General features: G+C 42.4%; 1 protein-coding gene across 3 annotated transcripts in view; it reads left to right on the forward strand.

Annotated features, from left to right (window-relative positions):
* The window catches only part of TANK (TRAF family member associated NFKB activator), a 71,076-nt gene that overhangs the window by 8,010 nt on the left and 38,390 nt on the right, over positions 1 to 24,676 (forward strand). Inside the window, exons 1-2 of one of the 3 annotated variants that reach the window (XM_038751720.1) lie at positions 8 to 87; positions 19,004 to 19,153. In XM_038751720.1, coding sequence (XP_038607648.1) covers positions 19,055 to 19,153 — 99 coding nt within the window. In that variant the 5' untranslated portion in view covers positions 8 to 87; positions 19,004 to 19,054. Of the gene's footprint in view, positions 1 to 7; positions 88 to 15,725; positions 15,831 to 19,003; positions 19,154 to 24,676 lie in introns of those variants that run through there. The other 2 variants (XM_038751719.1, XM_038751721.1) reach the window with 2 other exon arrangements.

Here is a 24,676-nt window from a genome sequence, read left to right on the forward strand (position 1 = left end):
AACTGGAACGGAAAGGCACTTCCGGGTAAAGTCATTTAGTTATGTGCTGCAAGGCTGACAAGTTGGCTTCCGCTGAATTCCAGAACTGTGAGTAATAAACTTTTTCGATAACATAGTTGTCGGATTTTGGCTACCCGGGACAAAGGGATTGTGTGTGTGTGTGTGTGTGTGTGACAGCCGCCCTCTGAGGGCAGAGGGGAAAGAGTTTTTTCATGAGAAGCAGCAGTAGCAGCAGCAGCAAAATGTTCATATCTATTCCATTTATTTTATTTTGTTAGTCTGGTTTTGTTCTCTGTCTCCCCCTTCTAGACTGTGAGCCCGCTGTTGGGTAGGGACTGTCTCTATGTGTTGCCGACTTGTACTTCCCAAGCGCTTAGTACAGTGCTCTGCACACAGTAAGCGCTCAATAAATACGATTGATTGATTCAGAGTGGGGAAGGGCTCGTCTGTGTTCAAAAGAGCAGCCAGCTTTCAGCCAGGCACCCAGGAAGGAGTTGTGAGCTTCGACTTGAAAGCGCAAGAAGGTGTAGTCATCGTCCGGTTGAAGGGAAGCGATGGGTTCTTTTCCCTGTCAACTCACCTAATGTGTGCAGTGTGCTGCTTTTGTGAGCCCACTGTTGGGTAGGGACTGTCTCTGTATGTTGCCAATTTGTACTTCCCAAGCGCTTAGTACAGTGGTCTGCACACCGTAAGCGCTCAATAAATACGATTGATGATGATGATGAAACGGGAATGATGATGGCTCTGGGGGAAGGTGGGAAGAAACAAGAAGCTTATGAATGTCACTCAACTGTCCCAGAAGTGGGTAAATGGAGAATCAGCTTAGTTTACTCTAGATTTTCAACTGGCTTGTCACCATGGCTGAGACGTGTCCCATGTCCCCTTGATGCACATGTCCCCTGTCCCCTTGATGCACGTGTCCCCACGAGGCACGTTCTCTAAAGGGCTTTACTTGGTGCTTCTTCCACCTTCCACAGAAGGTGTCAGCACAGCACACTCCTGATCGACTTGGGAAATGATAAGTTTGGTAACTTTTCAAGGGTTTTAGAGTGAATTACTATCAGAAGACAGGAATCCTGCCACCTTACTGGAGCCACTAAAGAGTGTGGCCCGCAAAACATTAGCAGAGAGTTCTGGTGATTAAACGCAATATTTATCAATGATTATTATTATTATTGTATTAAGCACTTACTATGTACCAAGCACTGTTTGTTCTAAGTGCTGGAGTAACTACAAGATAACCAGGTTAGACAGTCCCTGTCCCAAATGGCGCTCACAATCTTAATCCCCATTTTACAGATGAGGTAACTGAGGCACAGAGAAGTGAAGTCACTTGCCCAAGGACACGAAGCAGACAAGTGGCGGAGCCGGGATTAGAACCCAGGTCCTCTGACTCCCAAACCTGTGCTCCTGCCACTAGGCCAAAACCAGTTAAACTGAAGTGAAATTGCCTTCTCTCAAAGCTCTCCCCTTTAGAGAGGCAGAGTTCCTGGAACTGTTGGTAATTAAAGTTCCCTTCATATCACAGGAGGAGCTTTTGGACAGTGTATCCCATCTAGAGAAACAACCAAACTTACAAATATGTGGAAAATAAGATTGTTGTCCCTCCTTATCAGGAGCAGTTCATAAATTTCAAAGGCGACATGGCAGGAGAGAACTTGTATCTTATCAACTCATCATACAATTTCTCATCAATCGTGGAGAGACTTCAAAAAACTGCCTAGAGCCAGTCAGTCATATTTACTGAGCACTTACTGTGTGCAGAGCACTGTACTAAGAGCTTGGGAGAGTACAACACAACAATAAACAGACACAGGCCTTGCCCACAATGAGCTTACAGTCTAGAGGTGGAGACAGAAATTAATATAAAAAAATTATAATAAATATATTGTGCCTAGAGTCACAATGAAGCCAAGAGGATAATAAAACCCTTCTCATGCAACAACAATAATGACAGCAAAACAAAGTTTGGTGATCCTAGTTATTTCCACTCCCTATGCATTACAAGGAAAGGTAGCTACAGCAGAGCTCTCTGGTAACTTTGGGGAGGACTGAAAGGGTACTGTTTTGGCAAAGAGCACTTCTTTTGTTCCCCAAAAGAAATGTCAAGATAAACTTTCCGCTATCACATCAGTTTCACTTTGCTTTAGCTTTCTTCCCAACATTGCTAGGGAAGTTTAGCAACTAAGATAACAACCAAGATAATTTGATGTTATGGGAAAATCCCACTGGGGTTTTTAAAAGGATACTGATGGGAAAATGGCAAGACGCCTGTCATCTCCCACCTCATTTATGATGTTCACTTGGACTAAATGGAAATTCATTTCTAAATATATGAGTGTTCTGGGGAAAAAAATCAGAAAAATCTAACCAGAAGACTACTTCTGGAAATGTGCCATCAGCTAGGGGAACTGAAGTCAAAAGATCACTCTGCTACTGTGTGGCCTTAGGCAAACCCTTTAACTTATCTGTGCCTCAGTTTCCCCTTTTAAGCACTTCAGAATTAAGGTACTGTACGTATGGAACTTCATAATACTTTGTATTTGAGTAGTATTATACTTTTAAAGGTGATAACCTACAATAAAGATTTTCATAGTTTGGAGACATTTCATTTTGCTACCTGATTGGTACTTTAACAGCTTTTGTTCAGTCTGAAGGTGATCTGACTCAGGCCATGTAATTTAAAGTTTTCTCTCATGAAATGCTGAACAAATCAGGAGGAATTTGGAAACTGTATCAGGAAGAATGTAGATTGACCAGTAATTTAGTGAGCCCCCGTCCCCTCCCAAGGAACAGGGACAATGTCTAATCCGAACCTGTGTATTTTTTCCCACCACTTTGTACAGTGCTCTGCGCACAGTAAGCACTTAATAAATACTATTACTACTACTAGTGTAGCTCAGCTTTACCTGAAAGAAACACATGGGTGGCTATTCAGGCCATTTGGATTGATTGTTGGCCTTGCAGTTTGTTAATCCAGAAGCAACAAGCTACTGTTAAAGTTGTTTGAGTCTGTGGTAGCTACTGATCTGTAACTAGGGAGGCCAGTGATAGCACTCCAAGAAACTGGAGCCTGAAACACAGATGAGGTCACATATGTTACAGTGGCACACAATGTAATGTGACGACGTCAAAAGATCACCATTTATATGAAGTCCAGTCCAATTCACTCTGGCCTGGAACCCTCTCTCTCCTCATATCAGACAGGTAATTACTTCAAAGCTTATTGAAGGCACATTTCCTCCAAGAAGCCTTCCCTGACTAAGCCCTCCTCTCCTCATCTCCCACTCCCTTCTGCGTCACCCTGACTTGCTCCCTTCACTCATCTTCCCTCCCATCCCTACAGCACATATGTATATATCTGTGATTTATTTATTTATATTAATGTCTGTCTCCCCCTCTAGACTGTTAGCTCATTGTGGGCAGGGAATGTGTCTGTTTGTTGTTGTAGTGTACTCTCCCAAGTGCTTAGAACAGTGCTTTACACACAGTAAGTGCTCAATAAATACGATTGAATGAATGAATGAAAGTTAGCATTTTGGGGAAGCCATAGTATCCTTTCAGGCTACTGCTGCATTGCACTAAAAAGTAATTAAAGTCCTTTAAGACACAATTTGCCTCCCAAAGTCTACAATTTACCAGGAGGTAATTTGGGCACTTGGAGAATTGTATTTTTTCAAATATAAGGGGAGTAGTCAGTCAACTTGTGGGAAAAGTTTTTAGCTCTTGCATATCTTATGGGATTTAAAGGAGGTCTGGCACAGTAGAAGGATGTTAGAGTGTGGAAGAGGGTGAGAAGCTGGTCCATTGTGTTTTTTCTTGTAGGTCAGTATTTTTTAAAAAAACAAAAGATCATTCACAAAATGAGCATAACAGGAGTAGAAAACGAAAACACTGTAAAAGTTGTCTGCTATTACAACAAAAACAACCAAATTGAAAGACCCAGAGAACACTGTTCACCAGCATTTCTCTTTCAACAGTGCTGTACTGTACTCTCCCAAGTGCTTAGTACAGAGCTTTGAACACAATATGTGCTCAGTAAATACCAGTGATTAATTGATGGATTTAAATGACATACTTGAAGAAAGCAGGATTTCTTAACACGGATGAGAGCAAAGAAAAATTAGAACTTGTTCATGTCTTTAAAAATGAATGGTAACAGTCTCAGGCATATTACATTTGCTAAAACTTAATGCAGGTTGTCAGTCAGTCAATCGTATTTATTGAGTGTGTGTGCAGAGCACTGTACTAAGCACTTGGGAGAGTACAATATAACAGACACATTCCCTACCCACAGTCTTCCCCAGAAAAACTGATTGCAGGGAGGAGAAAACCATGAACAGGAGTGATTTGCTTCCAAAGAGGCCAGAACTTCCCCAGTTAGCGGGCTAAACGATTCTCCGAGAGTCAGGAGGAGGTAGTGAGTCCCAAATGTCCCTAGAAGCCGACATCTCACATCAGTTCTAAAATTTGTTCAAGAAACGTTTTCACACCTGTCTAATCTTCCTGTAGTGTGGGACCCCATGCTCTGTCTTAGAACTAGCCTGGAGCTGGGGGTGCCTTCAGTCACCACTGTGCCCACCCATAAGACCTGTGGTGTGACCACCATGACTTAATTTATACTTCTTTCTTTGTTCACGGGTAAGGGAAAGACTAGAAATCAGAGCACAACTTATACATTGGAATGGCATTTGGGGATGGGATTTTTAAAATTCACATTCCAAATTTTTTTACAGTTTAAAATGGTTATCTTGTGTGCACTGAGTCCGTATGTTTGGGGTGTCAGGACAGAACGCACAATAACTGTGCAGAATAAAACACTGGTTTTGCTTTCATAGCTCTAGTTTATATCCTGGAAAGCGAAAATTTCAGTGCAAGCTGTCACTTTAGGGAGTTGGTTGTTTATGTTATGAAACGCTTTTAAAAGTGGTAGATGATCAGAAGTGTTAGGAATGACTGTGCTGTACAATTTCCTCTCTTTAAATAGGTAAAGCATACTCACACTCTTGGGGTCTTTGACACAACCACATTTCCAGAAGTGCTGTTCAAGTTTGAATTTCATCGCTGAAATCCTCTGCTGCTTCTTCAGCAATTTACCGTTCTGCCACAGAAAAAGAAGCCAGAATTCAATGTCATCGTCATCACCTTAAAAAAAAATTCCTCTTACAGTAGAGTTGCTGGTAGTCAAAAGAGGTTTTTAGATACAGAAAATACTGTAGTCTATAGTAATTATAAACAATGTTTATGGTAATGAGCGTGGGATCCTGGTTGAGCACTGGTTTCAAATAGGTGTAGTGGTTCTTGGAGTGCTGGCCCACATTCCTTTAAAAAATGTAGGTACTAAACCATACAAAACACTCCCCTAAAAATCTGACCAAAGCTAAGCATAGTGATATAATAATAATGATAATAATAATAATATTTGCCAAGCACTGTTCTAAGTGCTAGGGTAATCAATCAATCATTCGTATTTATTGAGTGCTTACTGTGTGCAGAGCACTGTACTAAGCGCTTGGGAAGTACAAGTTGGCAACATATAGAGACAGTCCCTACCCAACAGTGGGCTCACAGTCTAAAAGGGGGAGACAGAGAACAAAACCAAACATCCTAACAAAATAAAATAAATAGAATAGATATGTACAAATAAAATAAATAAATAAATAAATAGAGTAATAAATATGTACAAACAAGGTAAGCAGATTGTCCCACGTGGGGCTCACAGTCTTAATCCCCATTTTACAGGTGAGGTAATTGAGGCACAGAGAAGCTAAGTGGCTTGCCCAAAGTCACACAGCTGACAAGCGGTGGAGCTGGGATTAGAACCCACGACCTCTGACTCCCAAGCCTGTCCTCTTTCCACTAAGCCACGCTGAGATGTGGTGCTATGGTGGCCAGTTGTCTGGTTTTCCACTGGCCTGTCTTCTATCCAGTATAGCTGTGTCACCCGAAGCCTCCAAGTCCAGTATTTTTATTTTAGGGAACCAATCTCCTGCCAGGGAGTCCTCATGGCTCAGAGGTGATGCCTGTGCTCTGAGGTACTTGGGAGGCAAACGTAGTGGTCCTGGTGAAAGAGGAAGGTTTAGGGAGTCCCTGGGGGAAACACATTAGGTAAGTGTGCTTCTGTAAAAGGTGGGGGCATAATACCATTCACTGTGCTGAATGTCCAGATGGCACTCAGACAAGGTGCCATCCATTTCTAGCATTTGATGCTGAGCCAGGCCCTACCCAAAAATTCCTGAACCTGTGAGACCAGGTTGGGAAAACACCAGACGGTTCAAATCTGGTTTGGATACTACAAGAGTAGGTTGCCTCACTCCAGGAGGGCAGGAAAAGGAAAGAGATGCTACCCTACAGTGTGGGTCAGTGGAAGTCAGAGGATCTTAGTCCAACTCTCATTTCGGCCACTAGCGTGACCTTAGGCAAGTCACTTAACCTCTCTGGCCTCATCTATCCAATGAAATAAAAATCCCTTCCTCTCTGTTCCTCGCAGGGATGTTGTGAGGACAAAATGAAATAAGTTATGTGAAAGCACTTTGGAAAAATCAAAGGGCTTTGAATTCAAGTGATTATTTTGTGACAAGTCAACATGCTTACTCTCAGCAGCCTGAGGGCAACTACATATGCTCTGCACACAGTAAGCGCTCAATAAATATGACTGAATAAATGAATGAATGAATTCAGTGACTCACAGAAGCAAGACCATACCAATACTAATTTGGTATGGGCTTTATTTCTAGTCTGTACTGGGGCTCAGAGGCTGGATCTGGCAGAGTCGCAGATCACGCTGAACCCCAGATTCTAACCAACCTGTTAGAGTCTATCCTGACTCTAACAGGATTATTTCCCAACTCTTGCATGTAATACTTCCTCTTTGTATCCCCAAAACAGATAAATTTCCTAACTCATACAAGGTTGTGGTCCACTGTGACTCTTGCCTTATTTTTCTTTTTAACTTTAGTCTCTTTCAATGTAGTTATGTAGCTTGATACACTCCTTTTCTGGTCTAGAAAAGGCATGAATTATTGTAGATGAAGAGAGTATACATGATATATTTACTTATAAGTTCTATGTACTCATTTCAGCAAAGTCAGGGACAATTTCCATGAAGAAGTTTCGTGACTCCTGTTAATATCTATATCGCCATCATCATCTCAAGCATTTACCATGATCAGTGATCCTCAAAGAGTTTACAGCCTGCCACTATACCACTGTGAATTAGACGTTTAGCAAACATTTTAAAATTAGAATTGTGTTATGTTACCTTGATAGCAAAAGCATACAGAGACTGAGTTAAGAGTTGTGAAAGGGTGTTTTAACTTCAGCTTTCATTTTAAACATATCTGCAAAATAACACTTGCCTGGGCCTAGAGGTAGCAGGCCTAAAGGAAATGTAAAATATCCAGCCTTTCCTTATTATTGCCTTTTCTGTTCAGTGAATTTGTGCAGTTGCTTCTTGTTATCAGCAGCTGCTTAATGTCCTCAGAACCTAATGACATGAGGTGCAGAAGGAAGGAGTTGGTGTGACAAGGAGAGAAAGGCTGGGCCTAGGTGAATCGATAAGAAATCAATGTAAATTTGTGGTCTAGCAAAAAAATGATGCCGGCCCAGAGGTTTGGTTTTTGGGGGTTTTTTTGGATCATATTCACAAAATGTTTAAGGAGCAAGAGTGTTGTGTTTTGTATATATGTATGTGTGTACACAATATACAATTGTTTCTGATTTTCAAATGTTTGCTGAAAACCTCATTAATACTTATCTATTAAAGCTATTTGCTCTTTCTGAAAATAGAGATGTGGAAATCTCATTGCACTCTTCCCAAACACTTTTAATGAAACAAGTAATAACATGCAAATGTTTGTCTAGCAACCTGTAGATGTCCCACGGGAAATTAAAAGCAGATATAGAAGAAGCTTCAGAATCCTGTGCAAATGGGTAAAGGACACAGAGGAGTAAATTTTCATTATTATGCAGGATCTCAACTGTCTTTGTTCTCATTTACAGTCAGAAAGATTCACAAGGCTAAATGCGTACCCAATGATTTTGAACTGAAACTTTCAGGGGATCAGGTCATTTTGTGGATATTTCTCCCTCCACTTCCTTCGTTTATACTCTTTTTTTCATTGACATTGTTTTCATTCATTCATTCAATTGTATTTACTGAGCACTTACTGCGTGCAGAGCACTGTACTAAGTGCTTGGGAAGTACAAGTCAGCAAGGTATAGAGATGGTCCCTACCCAAAAACAGGCTCACAGTCTAGAAGGGGAGACAGACATTGACACAGGATAATCATATTATATCAGACACAGTTCCTGTCCCACATGCAGGTCACAATCAGAGAGATAAAGCAGGTACCTTATCCCTCTTTCAGAGATGAGAAATCGAGACACAGAAAAGTTAAGTGACTTGTCTAAGGTCACACAGCAGTCCAGTAACAGAACAGGATGTAAAACCCAGCTCTTCTGACTCCCAGTTACATGCTCTTTCCTCTAGGCCACACTTCCTGTAAGTTTTCTCTGACTTTATACATAGGAAATTTGTGTACGGGGGAGGTGGGTACTACGTCTTTCCTAAACACTGTAATAGGCTACAGAGGAGTTAGGATATGAGTAATCTGGCATGTTGAGGCACATGATTCCAAAGCAGTTTCTCGTTTGAATTTAAAAACTTTGAGCATAATTTAGGAATCGCATTACCAGTCCACTGTGGTGCTTACCATTTGTTGCTTGGAGCTGAAATACAGCAGCTGTTCACTGTCAGTACGGCACCATTATACAAAACAGAAAGTGAAAAATAGTAATACAGTCTTTGTGTTCAACAAAAACTGAAGGGGAACTGTTAGGATAGCAGAAAGTAATTGCCCAAATCGAATTGCCCAATTGCTCAAAATACAGATACCATATATCTGCCTCTTGTAAGAAGTGACTGTAGCAGTGGTCAAAATCTCAAGATTCCATTTCCTTTAAAAGCAGCAAAAGATTCTAAGTCTTCAATAGCAAAGAGTTATCAAATCCTGTGCCAATGCATTATCGTTGTTCTTTTGTACAATCAGTTCTCCGATAAGGCAGGGATTAGGTTCCTGATTTCGGGAAGACTAATTGTAGTACATTCGCTGTAACTAGCTCAGCATTGCAGGCATAGAACCATTTTCTCCCGATAACACATTTTGTTGGAAGAGTATTTCCTAATTCCCTAATAGCATTCTTTCCACAGTATGTAGTGAAAACATGTATTTTCGCAGAAATGAGTGTATTAATATAGAATGTCATGTTGCTTAGAAGAGTTTCCCCTGCAGATTCATGATCTATTTGGCATAATTCAGGAAAAGCCCCACTTTGCCAAAATGACCAGATCATTTTCTCTATCATTCATTCAATAGTATTTGAACACCTACTATGTGCAGAGAATTGTAGGAAGCTCTGGGAAAAGACATAAAGCTTGTTGTGGGCAGGAAATATGTCTGTTTATTGTTGCATTGTACTCTGTCAAGCACTTAGTACAGTGCTCTGCACATAGTGACCTTGGGCAAGTCACTTAACTTCTCTGTGCCTGTTACCTCATCTGTAAAATGGGGATTAAGACTGTGAGCCCCACGTGGGACAACCTGATCACCTTGTATCCTCCCCAGCGCTTAGAACAGTGCTTTGCACACAGTAAGCGCTTAACAAATGCCATCATCATTATTACTCTTATTATTACTAATGAATGCAATTGAATGAATGAATAACTAGACGCAATCCCTGGCCCAAAGGGGCCTGCCAATCTAAAAAAAATGGGGGCAGGAGGTTGTTTGACAGACACACGTGGAAAAATTGAAATCATGAAAACTGCAAAACCGTATAAGAAAACAGGGGCAATAAAAACAAGTATATGGTTCAAGGAGCAGTGGTTCAGGCTCCTCATTACTCTCATCAGCCACCTCAGAGTCCAAGAGTCACAACCCTTCCAAATACTCTAAATGTCGGAGAACCACTTTCTTTCCATCTGTTCTGCTCTAGCAACCTCTCAGATGACTTGGGTTGGGAGGGGAGGGAGGCAAATGTTTCTTCTGCAGGCCGGGTGCTCTGATGGAGAGGGAACCAGCCACCAAGGCTGCCGGTTCCACAGCTCTGCTTTCTGAATGCCCCACTGTCTTGGGACAGGATTAAACTCTTCTGAATGGCTTGAAGCGACAAGGTGGATGGAAGGGTAGCGTCTTATCTGCGGGCTTAGGATGGAAATTGCACCACAGATGTTATGTGGTGTTGCAGCTCTGCCTTCTGCTTGCCCCGGACTGGATTTCCTGGAGGGGGTGGAGAAGGGGGAAGGATGTATCTACCGTGGACCCCATGCTCTGATGGAGGGGAAGTCATTTAGTCTACCTGATGCTGCTTCAGAAAGGCAGAATGTTTTAGATGAAACAAATAGTTACGTGTCAGGCACAGTGTCTGAAAATAATTTGCCTCCTGTAGCAAGAGGTGATATAACAAAAAAGATTTTCTCCATCATTTCCTTTGTAAAAATACGGCATTCTTTATCAGCATACATAGCTACAGGAGACTTAACCAGGCTGACATCAGAATTTCACCAACATGCAGGATTCCCACACTTGTATTCCGTAATAGAGGGAGGTTTCTTTTCCTGCTACATCTCTATTACCCAAAGCTAGGATAACAGGTCGGGTGGGGTGTTATCTGATGAAGTGCTGAATGCCAAGCCTGCCCCAGCCTGCGTATACCCAATTCTTCCGCCCTCCTGGGGCGTTGGTTCTGCCCAGGCCCCTTGTAGGCTGAGACAACTCCATGACCAATCCAAGGAATTGGATCAGCTCAGGACAGGCACAAGCCAGGACAAAAACTGACCCCTCCTTTGAGATAGGCCCTGGTGCCCTGGTTGGAGCTAGTGGTTTATCCTTCAACACTCTATCTGACAGGTGAAATCAGCTGGGTCTAGGCATGGCCAAGTTTGTGGGCTTTCTTCCTGGGATACCTAGAAGTAGCTCGTTGTGGGCAGTGAGCATCTCTACCAACTCTGTTATATTGTACTCTCCCAAACACTTAGAACAGTGCTCTGCATACAGAAAGTGTTCAATAAATACAATTGATTGATTGACACCCCAGGAATATAGTTTTGGTATCACCAAGTCTCACACTATGCAAATCATTTAGCAGGGTTGAAGTGATTTAATGGAAAGACCATTTAGATTCCCAGAGAAAAAAATTTACATTCTTGTCATTGATAGTATCTTCTTTTCCAGGAGCCAACAAGGTTGATTTACAATTTCAACCCAGTTTCATCTTGCAGTATGTGATTGGGACCTGGTTGCTCTGGTTTCCTATTTTAGATACTATTCCGTGTCATTAGCAATCCCAGGATTACTTGTTTCTACATGGACCTTCCTTGCATAAATATGGAGGAGATGAGCATTCTAGTCAGGACACTGAATTAGTTCCCCAAGGCACGGTGCCAATTTGGCACAGTTGCCCTATTAAGAGGGTGGCCATAGGAGCTGCAATAGTAGTTCTGCCTCCGTCTCATATTGCAGACTTTCTGAATCTGTAGTTTTGTGGAGTGAACATTAAGCATCAGGAAGGTCATAGAGACTACTGCCACAGCAGAGCTTTGGGAGATAAAAGTCACGATATGGACAGCTTCCTCTACACCCTATTTCTTTTCTGTTCTACCTGCCCTCCAGACTTGAAAATATGCTAGTAGAATAAAAACGAGGGGGAAAGAAACAGATGTCTTTGGGTTTTGTTTTTTAAACTGACCGACATGAAGAATGGATTAGAAAAACTAGTTGGGGGTTACAGGACAAGACTTTTAGAACCACTGCACCAGAGGCAACTGTGCTAGAAAGTATTTGGAGAGTTTTCTGTGTTTCCCTCCACTACAGAAATCCTTCTTATCATGCCTTCATCTTGGCCAAATTTATAAATTATCTGTGGAAAGCCATATACCAGTGTCTTAATCAGGGGTGACAGAATCATTTATTCCTTATCTTTTCTACAGTGAGCATTCTTGTTCTTTCTCCCCATTTTACCGAGCTCTACTACTTTTATAAGCAGGACAAAAATGGAATTCCATGCTTTAGATAGCTAACGAAAAGTATGGGATAAAATGAAACTCTATTAAAAGGTTTTGACTGTTACACTAAGCAACTATCTGTTTCCAGTTTTATATCTAGATTCTCAAACCTGATCTGACGGCTCTGACAGCCCGAGTTGGCAGGGTGACCGGGCACGCTCACACTTTCAGGTCTGGGAGTGCCAGGGAGAGGAGGGGGGCATGAGGTGAGAACAGCTATATGCAGCTATTCAATTACCTTATTACCGCTCCCCTCCCGATTGCACCTTAGACAATCATTCACCTTATTCTTCACCCCAAACTATTCCTGTTCAATTTAGTGTTCTCTCTGTCAGAGTCAAACTGAGCTTGACTTTGGGCCAACAGTGAATCAAAAAAAACCAACTAAGCTGCTTATTAAATCACCTTGTGAGATGACACACAAATCACATATGTAAAGACAGAATGTTTTTCTATTCCACATTTATATTTGAAAAAAAAAGTCATTTTTTCTGCCTGTTTTCCAGGAACATGGTGAACCCCCAATAGTCTTGCTGCACAATTTTTTTTCTAAAGCAATTCTCATTATTGTTCTTAAGCACCATCAAGGCACCTGAACTGTATCAAAGTATACAGTCCTTCTTTCAGCTCCTAAGGTCCAATTCCAACCTAAACCAGAACCTAATGTAAAGCTGGATTGTGTGTCACTTCCAAATTATTTTACTTTCAAGATGAGTCAAAGTGAAGGAAAGGGAAGCTGCCAGATACTTCCTCAGGAATTCACATCTTGCCTGCTTTGTCTTTGTCCGGGTTGGAGTTAGAACCTTGTGTTGAACCTTGGGTTGAATCTTGCTCCGAATTGGCAGACCGTATAGAAACGGGAAGGTAAAATCCTCTGCAGAGTCTAATGTTCTAAACATTGTAGCTTTGAAAATATACTACTGATTAAATGACTTTGGTAGTTGCTGTTATTGGTTATGCCTCTATAATAATTATGGTATATGTTAAATGCTACTATGTGCCAAGCCTGTTCTAAACATTGGAGTAGATACACGGTTATAAGGGTGTCCCATGTGGGGCTCACAGTCTTAATCCCCATTTTACAGATGAGGTAACTGAGGTACAGACAAGTTAAGTGACTTACCCAAGGTCACACAGCAGACAAGTAGCGGAGTCTGGATTAGAACCCATGTCTTCTGACTCCCAAGGCCGTGCTCTTTCCACTGAGTCACAGAAGATTAAGTACTTAGTCTTCCTCCTCCCCTTAGGCTCTGATCCCCATAAGGGACAAGGGACTGTATATAACCTGATTATCCTAACTATACCAATAACTATACCAGTACTTGGCCCACAGTAATCAATCATATTTATTGAGTGCTTACTGTGTGCAGAGCACTGTAGTAAGCGCTTGGGAAGTACAAGTTGGCAACATATAACACAGTAAGAGTTTAACAAATACCACTTTAACTATTACTTTATAAAATGTCCCCAAATCGCTTCTCTGGATTTTAAGATTACCACCTCAGGGTAGCCAGGAAGAACTCTGACTGAAATAAAATTAGCCTTCCTCATTCCACATGGAGGGAGGAGGAGAAGTTTCATTTTAGATTTAAAGTAGAAGGTTTTGATAACTTTGCAAATACAGAAAAGGAAACAGAGGGCAGTGTTCATTTAGCCCACATATTGCAAGCCCCAGCCGCACCATATTTGGTGTCTTTGATGTCTGTAGAGAGAGGTGGCAAAAAGAAGACAGAGATGGAGGATCCTACTCAATTTTTTAAATGAACAGTGACATGATAAAAAAGCAACCCTGATCCTCGATCCTTCCCTCTAAGCAGAAGAGTCCAATTGGCACAGTCACAGGGGCAAAAATTGAGTTTGCTCAGCTCAACGAAAGGGGCGGTTTTAACTAAGACAAAGGCAAGACCTAGTGGAAAGAGCACAGGACTGGCGGTCAGGAGACCTGGGTTCTAATCCCAACTCTGCCACTTGCCTGCCGTGTGACCTTGGAAAAGTCACAGAACTTTCCTGTATCTCAGTTTCCTTATCTGTAAAGTGGAGATTCAATCTCTGTCGTCCCTCCCCCCATAAACTGTTAGCCCCATGCCCCCCATGATTACGTTGTACCTGCCCCAGGGCCGGGCACCAAGTAAGCACTTGTAAAATAGAACAATTACTGTTGTTGTTGTTGTTATTGTTATTATTGGAGATGCAGCGTGGCTTAGAGAAGCAGCGTGGCTCAGTGGAAAGAGCACGGGCTTTGGAGTCAGAAGTCATGGGTTCGAATCCCAGCTCCGCCACATGTCTGCTGTGTGATCTTGGGCAAGTCACTTAACTTCTCGGAACCTCAGTTACCTCATCTGCAAAATGGGGATGAAGACTGTGAGCCCCCCGTGGGACAACCTGATCACCTTGTATCCACCCCAGCGCTTAGAACAGTGCTTTGCACATAGTAAAAGCTTAACAAATGCTATTATCATTATTATTAGTGGAAAGAGCATAGGCTTGGGAGTCAGAGGTTATGGGTTCTAATCCCGACTCCACCACTGTTCAGCTGTGTGACTTTGGGCAAGTCACTTCACTTCTCTGTGCCTCAGTTCCCTCATCTGTACAATAGAGAAGCAGTGTGGCTCAGTGGAAAGAGCCTGGGCTTTGGAGTCAGAGGTCATGGGTTCAAATCCTGGCTCTGCCAATTGTCAGCTGTGTGACTTTGGGAAAGTCACTTCACGTCTCTGTGCCTCAGTTCCCTCATCTGTAAAATGGGGTTGAAGACTGTGAGCCCCACGTGGGACAACCTGATCACCTTGTTTCCCCCCCTCCCCCAGCGCTTAGAACAGTGCTTTGCACATAGTAAGCACTTAACAAATGCTATTATTATTATTAGTGGAAAGAGTATAGGCTTGGGAGTCAGAGGTTATGGGTTCTAATCCCGACTCCACCACTGTTCAGCTGTGTGACTTTGGGCAAGTCACTTCACTTCTCTGTGCCTCAGTTCCCTCATCTGTACAGTGGGGATTAAGACTGTGAAGCCCAACGTGGGGCAACCTGATCACCTTGCATTACCACCCCCCAGTGCTTAACAAACACTATCATTATTATTATTATTTTGTGTGCAGAGTTTGGCCTAAAGCCCGACCCACCCGTGTGGTGCAGCGAGAACCCAGCTGAGGGGATTTGGGAGTTCGAAGGAGGGACCGGCTCTATATGTTGCCAGCTTGTACTTCCCAAGCGCTTAGTATAGTGCTCTGCACACAGTAAGCGTTCAATAAATACAATTGATTGATTAACCAGCCCGGGGCCAACTAGGCCTGAGAGGGCCTGATTTCTCTCTCCACAGAAACCGTCTCCCCCTCATCCTGCCTGCCTCAATCCGGGCGGGATTTCGTTTAAAGCAGGAAAGGCCACGGTTTGACGGAGCTTTCTCCTCAGGGCCCGCGCAAGGCCCAGGCAATGAAGAGGGGGTGGGGGGTGAAGGCGGCCGCCTCCATTTTCTCTTCTTCCCCAGGCCACGGGGGCGGTTTCACTTTCTGTTCACCCGACCAGGCCCCACAGGCCTCACCTCATCCAAACCCTGGTGTCCCTGAGGGGGGAAATCCCCAAACGACGCGTGTCGCCTTCTTAAAACTTTTGGGGTTTTTTAGTATTATTATTATTATTATTTCATCTATTAAATAAGAGTACACATGTTGGGCCCGGGGTGCTCACGAGAGAGAGAGAGAGAGAGTTTAGTGAAGTGGTAGAGGAAACAACAGCGCCGATCTGACCCGATGTCCACGAAATGAAAAGGTTTGATGGAAAGCTAAAGATCTGGGGTGGGGGGGTGGGGGGGGAGTTGAACACGACATGTGTGGGTGGGTGTCTGCAACCCGGGTCAGGACACTTTGTTAAAAAAAAAAAAAAAGACTAACAAATATATAATTAAAATATGTACTTGGCAAATGTAAAAAAAAAAAGGGATTTATAGAATGCAAATGTCAGAAGGTTAGTGTTCGAAATCTGTCCACTTTAATTAGCTGTGTCCTGAAGACTGTTCCCTCCTCCTCTGGTCAGTCACACTGATTCAGTCTCTGACTCAGGAGAGGGATTAAATGGAGATTGTGTGCGCGTGTTTTTTTCAAGGAAGGATTTGGCAGCACTATTTGCTCAGAGTTTCTTTGTAATGTGCAAGCCGTGGCATTTATGTGCATAACCTTGTTTTGTATTGCTTCCTCCTACCTGTCTCCCCCTTTTAGACTGTGAGCCCACTGTTGGGTAGGGACTGTCTCTATATGTTGCCAACTTGTACTTCCCAAGCGCTTAGTACAGTGCTCTGCACACAGTAAGCGCTTAATAAATACGATTGATTGATTGATTTTTGTGCCTGTCTCCCTCACAACAAGTAAACTCTTTGAGGTTACGGATCGTGTATACACTGTTTTACTCCCCCAAGCATTCAGTACAGTGCTCTGCACAGACTAAGAGTCCAGTAAATACTATTGATTGATTGATTAAAAAATTGAGTGCTCTACCTGAAATTATGTGCTAGGCAATTTTCTGTTGTTGTTAGTAACATTTGAGTGGTCTGCTTCTAGGACGTGGACCTGGGAGTCAGAAACTCCAAGGCTGAGTAGGCTGGACTGTGCTAATCAATCAATCAATCAATCGTATTTATTGAGCGCTTACTGTGTGCAGAGCACTGTACTAAGCACTCGGGAAGTACAAGCTGGCAACATATAGAGACAGTCCCTACCCAACAGTGGGCTCACAGTGTAGAAGGGGGATACAGAGAATAAAACCAAACATATTAACAAAATAAAATAAATAGAATAGATATGTACAAGTAAAATAAATAAATAGAGTAATAAATATGTACAAACATATATACAGGTGCTGTGGGGAAGGGAAGGAGGTATGGGGGGATGGAGAGGGGGACGAGGGGGAGAGGAAGGAGGGGGCTCAGTCTGAGAAGGCCTCCTAACAGTAGAAAGATGTAGTAATCTTCAGGTTGAAGGTTAAAAATTTAAGGAATAAAAGTACTCTTTTTATGAATACATGTGTAATCGTGGAAGAAATATTTTCCCACTTAAATGCCTCCATTTTTCTATCCTCTAAGTAGGGGCGATAATTCTGGCTTCTTCCTCCAAGTAGTACGGTACACATTGTGAGTTCGTATTGCCGAGTAGGATTCAACTGTTGATATATTCATAATCACCACCCACATATTTGAAGTATATTACTACTGTGGAATGGTTGGTCACTGCCGAATTAGATATCATTAACACCTTAAAATCAGCAATGATTCAAAATGATACAAAGCTTGAGAAAGCCATTATTTGAACTCCCTTAGCTCTCACCATTTGCAAGTAGTATCTTCTTATTCAGTTCCACTGGCCAAGGAATGAGCAAAGTGGCAGCCCTGTCTTTCAACTGCTGCTTCCTCCTGGTCTGATGTAGCTGCCAGCTTCTGCAACATTAAAGCAGCGGGTTAATGTCATTGATGCCAGTTCCCTAGACAGCAGGATTTTGGCCTCTTATCAAACATGGCCCAGTTAGGTACAGGGCCATAGGCAGTTACCGCATGGTGTAGTAGAAAGAGCCCGGGCTTGGAAGTCAGACGTCATGGGTTCTAATCCCGGCTCCGCCACTTGTCAGCTGTGTGGCCTTGGGCAAGTCCCTTAACTTCGCTATGCCTCAGTTCCCTTATCTGTAAAATGGGGATGAAGACTGTGAGTCCTGCATAGGACAGCCTGATTACCTTGTATCTACCCCAATCATCATCATCATCAATTGTGTTTATTGAGTGCTTACTATGTGCAGAGCACTGTACTAAGCGCTTGGGAAGTACAAACTGGCAACGTATAGAGACAGTCCCTACCCAACAGTGGGCTCAAAGTCTAAAAGGGGGAGACAGAGAACAAAACCAAACATACTAACAAAATAAAATAAATAGAATAGATATGTACAAGTAAAATAAATAAATAAATAAATAGAGTAATAAATATGTACAAACATATATACATATACATATATACCTCAATGCTTAGAACAGTGCTTGGCACATGGCAAGTGCTTAACAAATACATTATTATTATTATTATTATCTTCCTGTGACTCTGCCTGTATCTAGCCTACTCCGAGCCCTAGAGCTGTAGTTTTGCCGCACTGTGCCCAGACTAGGTACTTGGAAGGGGTTTATATTAAAGTACAAGTGCTCCTTCTCCCAGGAAAGAGAAATGGTAGGTTGAGCTGGTATACAAACAGAGGATTAACTCACTGTTAGAACTACACACTAACCAAGAGTTTTAAGGGCACTCACATTTTGCTTTTAATTTCTCCAACGAAGTCATACAGGCAGACACTCTTATCAGAAGCAGTAGAGTGGAGAAGTATTGGGGATGGAAAGAAAAACTAAAGGGCACACTATTTTCTGGGGGTTTTAAGCCTACCCTCTACAGCCCTTCTAAGGTTTTCTGCTAAAATAAGGCTATTTTCACACATTTTAATTGCTTTGTGTTAACAGTATGAATTCATCCATAAATGTTTATAATTCACTTAATTTCTGCTCTGTTTTCACTCTGTTTTAAATGGGAGTTACTGTCCATTGAATATTCTCCCCGCACTTTTAACAGTGTGCATTTTTATCCTGGAAAGTAGTAAGGTAATGTTACCAGTAAAATAACTACAAACATTTCTCCGAATTCATGCTGCAATTACAAAGGGATCACCTTTAAAGTGCTCTCTGTAAGAACGAGACCTACCACTTCTTCCCCACCTCCTTCCTCTCACCACCTCTGACATTTGGAGGAAATACTACGAAATCTCAAAAACAGGGTTTCTTCAGCTATTTGGCTAGATTGCCTGGTGAAATTATCAATTAAATGAGCACCTGGTCATCTCTCAGCCTACCTGTTTACACACCTAGTAAAAATATTAAGTTTGTTTATCAAATAACTGTTAAATTCTTTCCTATTATTTTTCAGAGCTTTGTTATTTGCTCCGTCCTCTTTAGTGATGCTACAGAACAGAAAGGAATGGATAAAAACATTGGAGAGCAGCTCAATAAAGCTTATGAAGCATTCCGTCAGGCATGCATGGATAAAGATTCTGCTGTAAAAGAACTGCAGCAAAAGGTATGTTGTCCTTTTTCTTAAACGTTAGGAAATCTTGAGGCTCAAGCTTGCAACTGAAAATTTGTTAACGGTGGAAATCGGTGCTAAAAGCTGAGATTACTGAATTGAGGAAGCACATTAATCAGAGTGTGAAAATTGAGATCTTATTTGTTGTTTGTGGTCTTGAGTATATTAGCTGTTCTGACTATTATGGATCAGCTCTCCAAAAATACCAGGAAGGGTAAAAAATAATAGGTTTTTAAAAATATTTTTATGGAAACATTTGTGAGTATTTATGTGACAATTTGGAAAGAATGTGAAATAAGAGCAATATTAATTTTGGTAAGAAGCAGATAGGAATTAGTTGCTTATTTTTTCATGTTTATAATAGTATTAATTTTATTCAGCTAATAGAAATACTCTATGGTAGTATGCAGAATATTTTAATGAATTTTGCTTTATAAAGGGAAATAAAATCACCGTTTTTATGGTATTATTTAAGCACTTACTATGTGCCAGGCACTTTTCTAAGCGCTGGGGTAGATACTAGGTAACCAGGTTGGACACAGTCCCTGTTCCCCATGGGGCTCTCAGTCATAATCCACATTTTACAGATGAGGTAACTGAGGCCCAGTGAAGTGGCTTGCCTAAAGTCACATAACAGACAATTGGCAGATCCGAGACTAGAATCCAGGTCCTTCTGACTCCCAGCCCTATGCTCTATCCTCTAGGCCACGGTGTGTTCTTTTACCATGATAATATAACAGGGTATATTAATGAGATTTGACAATTAATGGACATTTGTGTTTTTCAGTTTTCACAGTTCACCCTAATATGAATTTGTGAAGATGCAACTATTATTAAAACTATCGGATTGTCCCGTACTTTTATAGCGGCAAATACCTGGGCACAGAGTGGGGATTGCAGGCCAAGACACAGTGTGTCTTTGTATGCTTATGAACATGTCTTTGTGTATCCCAGCTCAACGTGTGTATGTGCTAAGTGTGTCTCCTATATGGCTATGGGTTTGGTATATGTATGGTGTAGGTGTTTGGGGTAAAAATAAAAGCATGATTTTGGAGATTAAAGGGCTTAATTTTAAATTTAGGGTAAAACTTGGTTTATTCATTTTATTTTAAACATTGTTTTACATTTGAGGTTTTATTTTAATTCTTTGTTTTTTTCCATGGTCCAAAAGATGCTTGTAAAGGGAACTGAGTGAGGGGCAGCACCGATACCATTTACCAGACGGAGGAGGGCAGTTGGGGAGTTGCTGGTAGGGACTTTTGTGGTTGCATCGAAAACCAGAAGCTGCACCTCATTTAGGAGATTGTTTTATGGGGTATGTGCAGGTATTTGTGGGTATTTATAGAGAGGTATATGTTTGTGGATAATTATTTGGAGGAGGGCCTGTGTATTTGTGTGCACATGTGTGTATATGAATGTGTTTATGCTTATGCGTGTCTGTGTGTATGTGTTTGGGCAGAGCGATGTGGGTATGTGCACTGCTGAAAGTAAAACCTAGAATGGATCAATCGGAACTTGGCTCCAGTAAAACAAAAAGTCCTGGAACTGCTGTTCCAGTATGAAAAGTGTTTCACCACCACCAAGGCATCAACCACATGAATACCAGCCCCCATTGGGTCATGGTTGCCAACAGCTGGAGCCCCAGTTCTCTCATTTTTACTCTGCCCCAAGGCCCCCAACCTGGTCCTCAGCCTGCCTTGGAGCAGATAGGAACAGAGGTTGGAAATGGAACTGAGGTGGCAGCTTGATTCCTTGTCTTCTGCTGGCAGGAGGACCTGTGGGGTCTTCCCCTAGTGATGGGCTTCCCTCCTCCTCTCCCACCCACAAGTAAACCCTCTCTCCATGCACCCTTTCTCGCTGCTGGCTGCTCCATTCCAATTCAATTTTTTTTTTTTTTTTACTTTCACTCCTGGATATATTTGCCGACACAAGTACACACACACAAACACATAAACATCAAATCCTCGTGTCTCTCCCCACTTCAATCCGTACTTCACGCCGCTGCCCGGAATGTCTTTGCCCAGAAACGCTCTGGGCATGTTACTCCCCTCCTCAAAAATCTCCAGTGGCTACCAATCAGTCTGCGCATTGATTGATCAAATAAGTATACTTTTTTTGTGTGTACTCTGGGTATGTTTGTGCATATTTGATAAATGGGTTTGGAAAACCTGTGTGTGTGTGTGTGTGTGTGTTTACAAAGCTCAGTTTCCCACTTCTCCCCATTTCTTTCCCCCAACTCACATTGAGTCAGAGGGTTGGGTTGCTACCTCTTCTGGCAGCAGTTCCACCCCCATTTGGGAGTTCCCTCCCTGTTGATTCACCACCTCCAAGAGGAACCCCTAGAAACTATGAGAAGGACTTCCAGCCTTTGCCAGTTTGAAGGTCTTAAACCCACCCGCTTTTCCTGAACCAGTCTACTTCCCATTGGGACCACCCTTCTCGAGCAATTTATCAGTCAGCGATAAAGGGAAGGGGAAGGTCAGGGGCAGGAAAGAGACCTATGTGGGCCTAGAGTGAGAGAAGGATAGAGAGAAGAAAGTTCCTCCCCAACTGTGCTAACGGATTGGTAACCTCATGCAGGTAAAAATCCACAGGAATTTTTGGGAAAAGGATGAGGACTGGATAGGCAGTCCCCTCTGCTTATCACCAAGAGTTCACCGGTGCTTGGCATCAGTACAGACCTAGTGGCATAGTGCCCACCTGAGTCACTAGTAAGGTGGTGATTGGTTAGGGAGGGTTGGGGTGGGAGAAGATACGTGAGACACTCAATGCTTCTTGCCCTAAATTGCCCGGTTCTTGCAAGAAAGGAATGGCTCTTTGGGAGAAAAGGGAAGAGACATGATGGCCTACCCTGTTACCCCTCCCTTCAGCCATTTTACTATTGCCACCAGGCTTAAACCCCGGGACAGCAGAGAAAATAATAACTATAGTATTTGTCAAGCACTTACTATGAGCCAAGCACTCTACTATATATTGGAGCAGGTAAAAAATAGTCGTTAGAAACAGTCCTTGCCTTATATGGGGCTCACAATCTAGATTGGAGAGAAAACAGTTATAGCCTCCTTTTAAAGATGAGGAAACTGAGGCATGGAGAAGATAAATTACTTGCCCAAGGTCACGCAGTAGGCAAGTAGTGCAGACTGTGATTAGAACCTAGTTCTTCTGACTCCTAGGCCTTTGCCTTGTTTTTTTTTTTTTTACTAAGTCAAGCTGCTTCTCATCAGAGACCTTTATTAACCCCTCTCACCCTTCCCTGTCCTGTGGCAGGAGATGAAACTTCTATGGTGAAGAAAACCCCCAACTACTGTATCATTTGTTCCCATTACAAGCAGGGAAGTCCCTTTGGCAAGGCACCACTCCTTTATCCCTTCCAGGTCCAACCACGAAGAGCAAGTTTCAATGTGGTGAGGAAGCTCTTTGCTACATTGTAAGCGCTTAACAAATACCATCATTATTATTATTATACAGAGAGATTAAAGTAATCTATATTTGCAGGGCACCTTACAGTAAAAGCGGATAATCCTTCACAGTACTAGGCAGGGTAAGAGAATGACAAATATTATTTATCAAATTTACCACAATAGGGACATTAGAAACTGTATTAAGTGGCTTCACCACAATACTCCTACTGGTTTTCATAGTTATGGTGGATTTTTACCACAAAGTGTTCTGGGGTTTTGTTTGTTTTGTTTTGTTGAGGGTAGGTTGAGCTGTGTGGGTTAAGATGTCACAGTCAAGATCATAATAGTGATTTGTGTTTGTGGGATTGTGTGGAAAAATGGAACTGAATGTGTAGGCCCTTCCAGAAAGGATTGGATTGAGCTCAGATAATTTAAGACACTAGACTTCAGCTGTTGACTTCTCATAATCCTCTCATTCATCCCTGGGAAATATAGAATTCACTAATGATGAGGAAAAAAAGCTATGATCCCTCTGTTTCCTAAAGAGGAATATGGAATGGATAGAGATGGGAAGGATCTTGAACAATATTATGTGCTGCTGGAATACCTACCTGGTTTGAAAATTCTCTTCCTGTGTACATCTAGGACAGAACCGGGTAAATACCATGCAGTTACCAGTGGGTGTGATGAATAGCTGACACCAGAAATATATAATCATTATTGCCACCCATGAAAAAAATTCCTTTTCTATTTAGAGCTTAATTTTGAAGATGATCCCTGTTAGGCTGACTAGGAAAAAGACTACTCTCTACCCCTCCCATTAGTCTCAGCTCAATTGTCTGACCGGCTTTAATACATCAGCCTTTGGCCCAGTCCCCACTTTCCATCTTCGGTGACCTGTCTCAGTGATGGCCAGTTGCCAGCTACATGCAGCTCCTAGGGACAGACTGTATTTTTGGTCTGCCCCTGCCTCGGAGCCCTCAATATGCTCTCCACTCCGATCTGAGAGAGGGTCACGACATACAAGTTGTCATCATACAGCATACTTTTGGGAGATTGATCACATAGGTCGCACAGTATCGCATAGACATTGCAGGAGGCAGTCTGACCGGCTTGGTACTTGGAGATCGAGATAATCCATTGGCGAAAACGTCTCAGAGTGCTGCAGATTCAGCTGTAAGTGGAAGTTTTTCTAGTGGAGAACCTAAGTCCAGGACAAGACTGATCACTGAGTATCCATCATAGACTATCCATCTTTTCACTTCTTGTACCTTCATTTCCCAGTAGTCATACCACTTCTATCTCTCCTCTGCCCTAAGTTGGGACCCTTCACCCCTTTGGTCAGAAGCTAGGCTAAGCCCTCTCTCTTGCATAGGTATTGGCACTACTGGCTTGTGTTCACCCTTACTGACTGATGCTGGCTCCTTGAGAAGTAAAAAGCTTTCCCATAACCCCCGTGCTTCATAATAATAGTAATAATGGTGTTTCTTAAGTGCTTACTGTGGGCCAGGCACTGTACAAAGCACTGGGGTGGATACAAGCAAATCTGGTTGGACACAATCCCTGCTGCATGTGGGACTCACAGTTTCAAACCCCATTTTACAGATGAGGTAACTGAAGCACAGAGAAGTGAAGTGACTTGCACAAGGTCACACAGCAGACAAGTGGCGGAACGAGGATTAGAACCCATGACCTACTGACTCCTAGGCCTATGCTCTATCCACTAAGCCATGTTGTTCCCTTGGTGACGTCTCTTCCAGTACCTTCGTAAAATTCCCACACACCAAACCAAACACTGATTCATCAGTGGCACTTATTGAGAACTCACTGTGAGTAGAATATTGTACTAAGCACCTGGGAGAGTACAATACAGCACAGTATTGTAGCTTACAGTCTAGAGGGAAAGACAGACATTAATACAAATAAATAAGGAAATACAGAAGGACCATAGAAGACAATGAAAATGAAAAATGCATTGAAGGTTAGGTCACTGTGGCTAGAGGTGTGGCGTTTAGGGCATTTAGCAGCTGAGACCACCAGTAACAGCTGCAGAGGCCATCACAGGGGCAGCACCAGGCATAACCACTCCGTGTTCTGAAAGTAATGATAATAATTG

This window comes from Tachyglossus aculeatus, chromosome 9, assembly GCF_015852505.1.
Source record: "Tachyglossus aculeatus isolate mTacAcu1 chromosome 9, mTacAcu1.pri, whole genome shotgun sequence".
In the NCBI taxonomy this organism is placed as follows: Eukaryota; Metazoa; Chordata; class Mammalia; order Monotremata; family Tachyglossidae; genus Tachyglossus; species Tachyglossus aculeatus.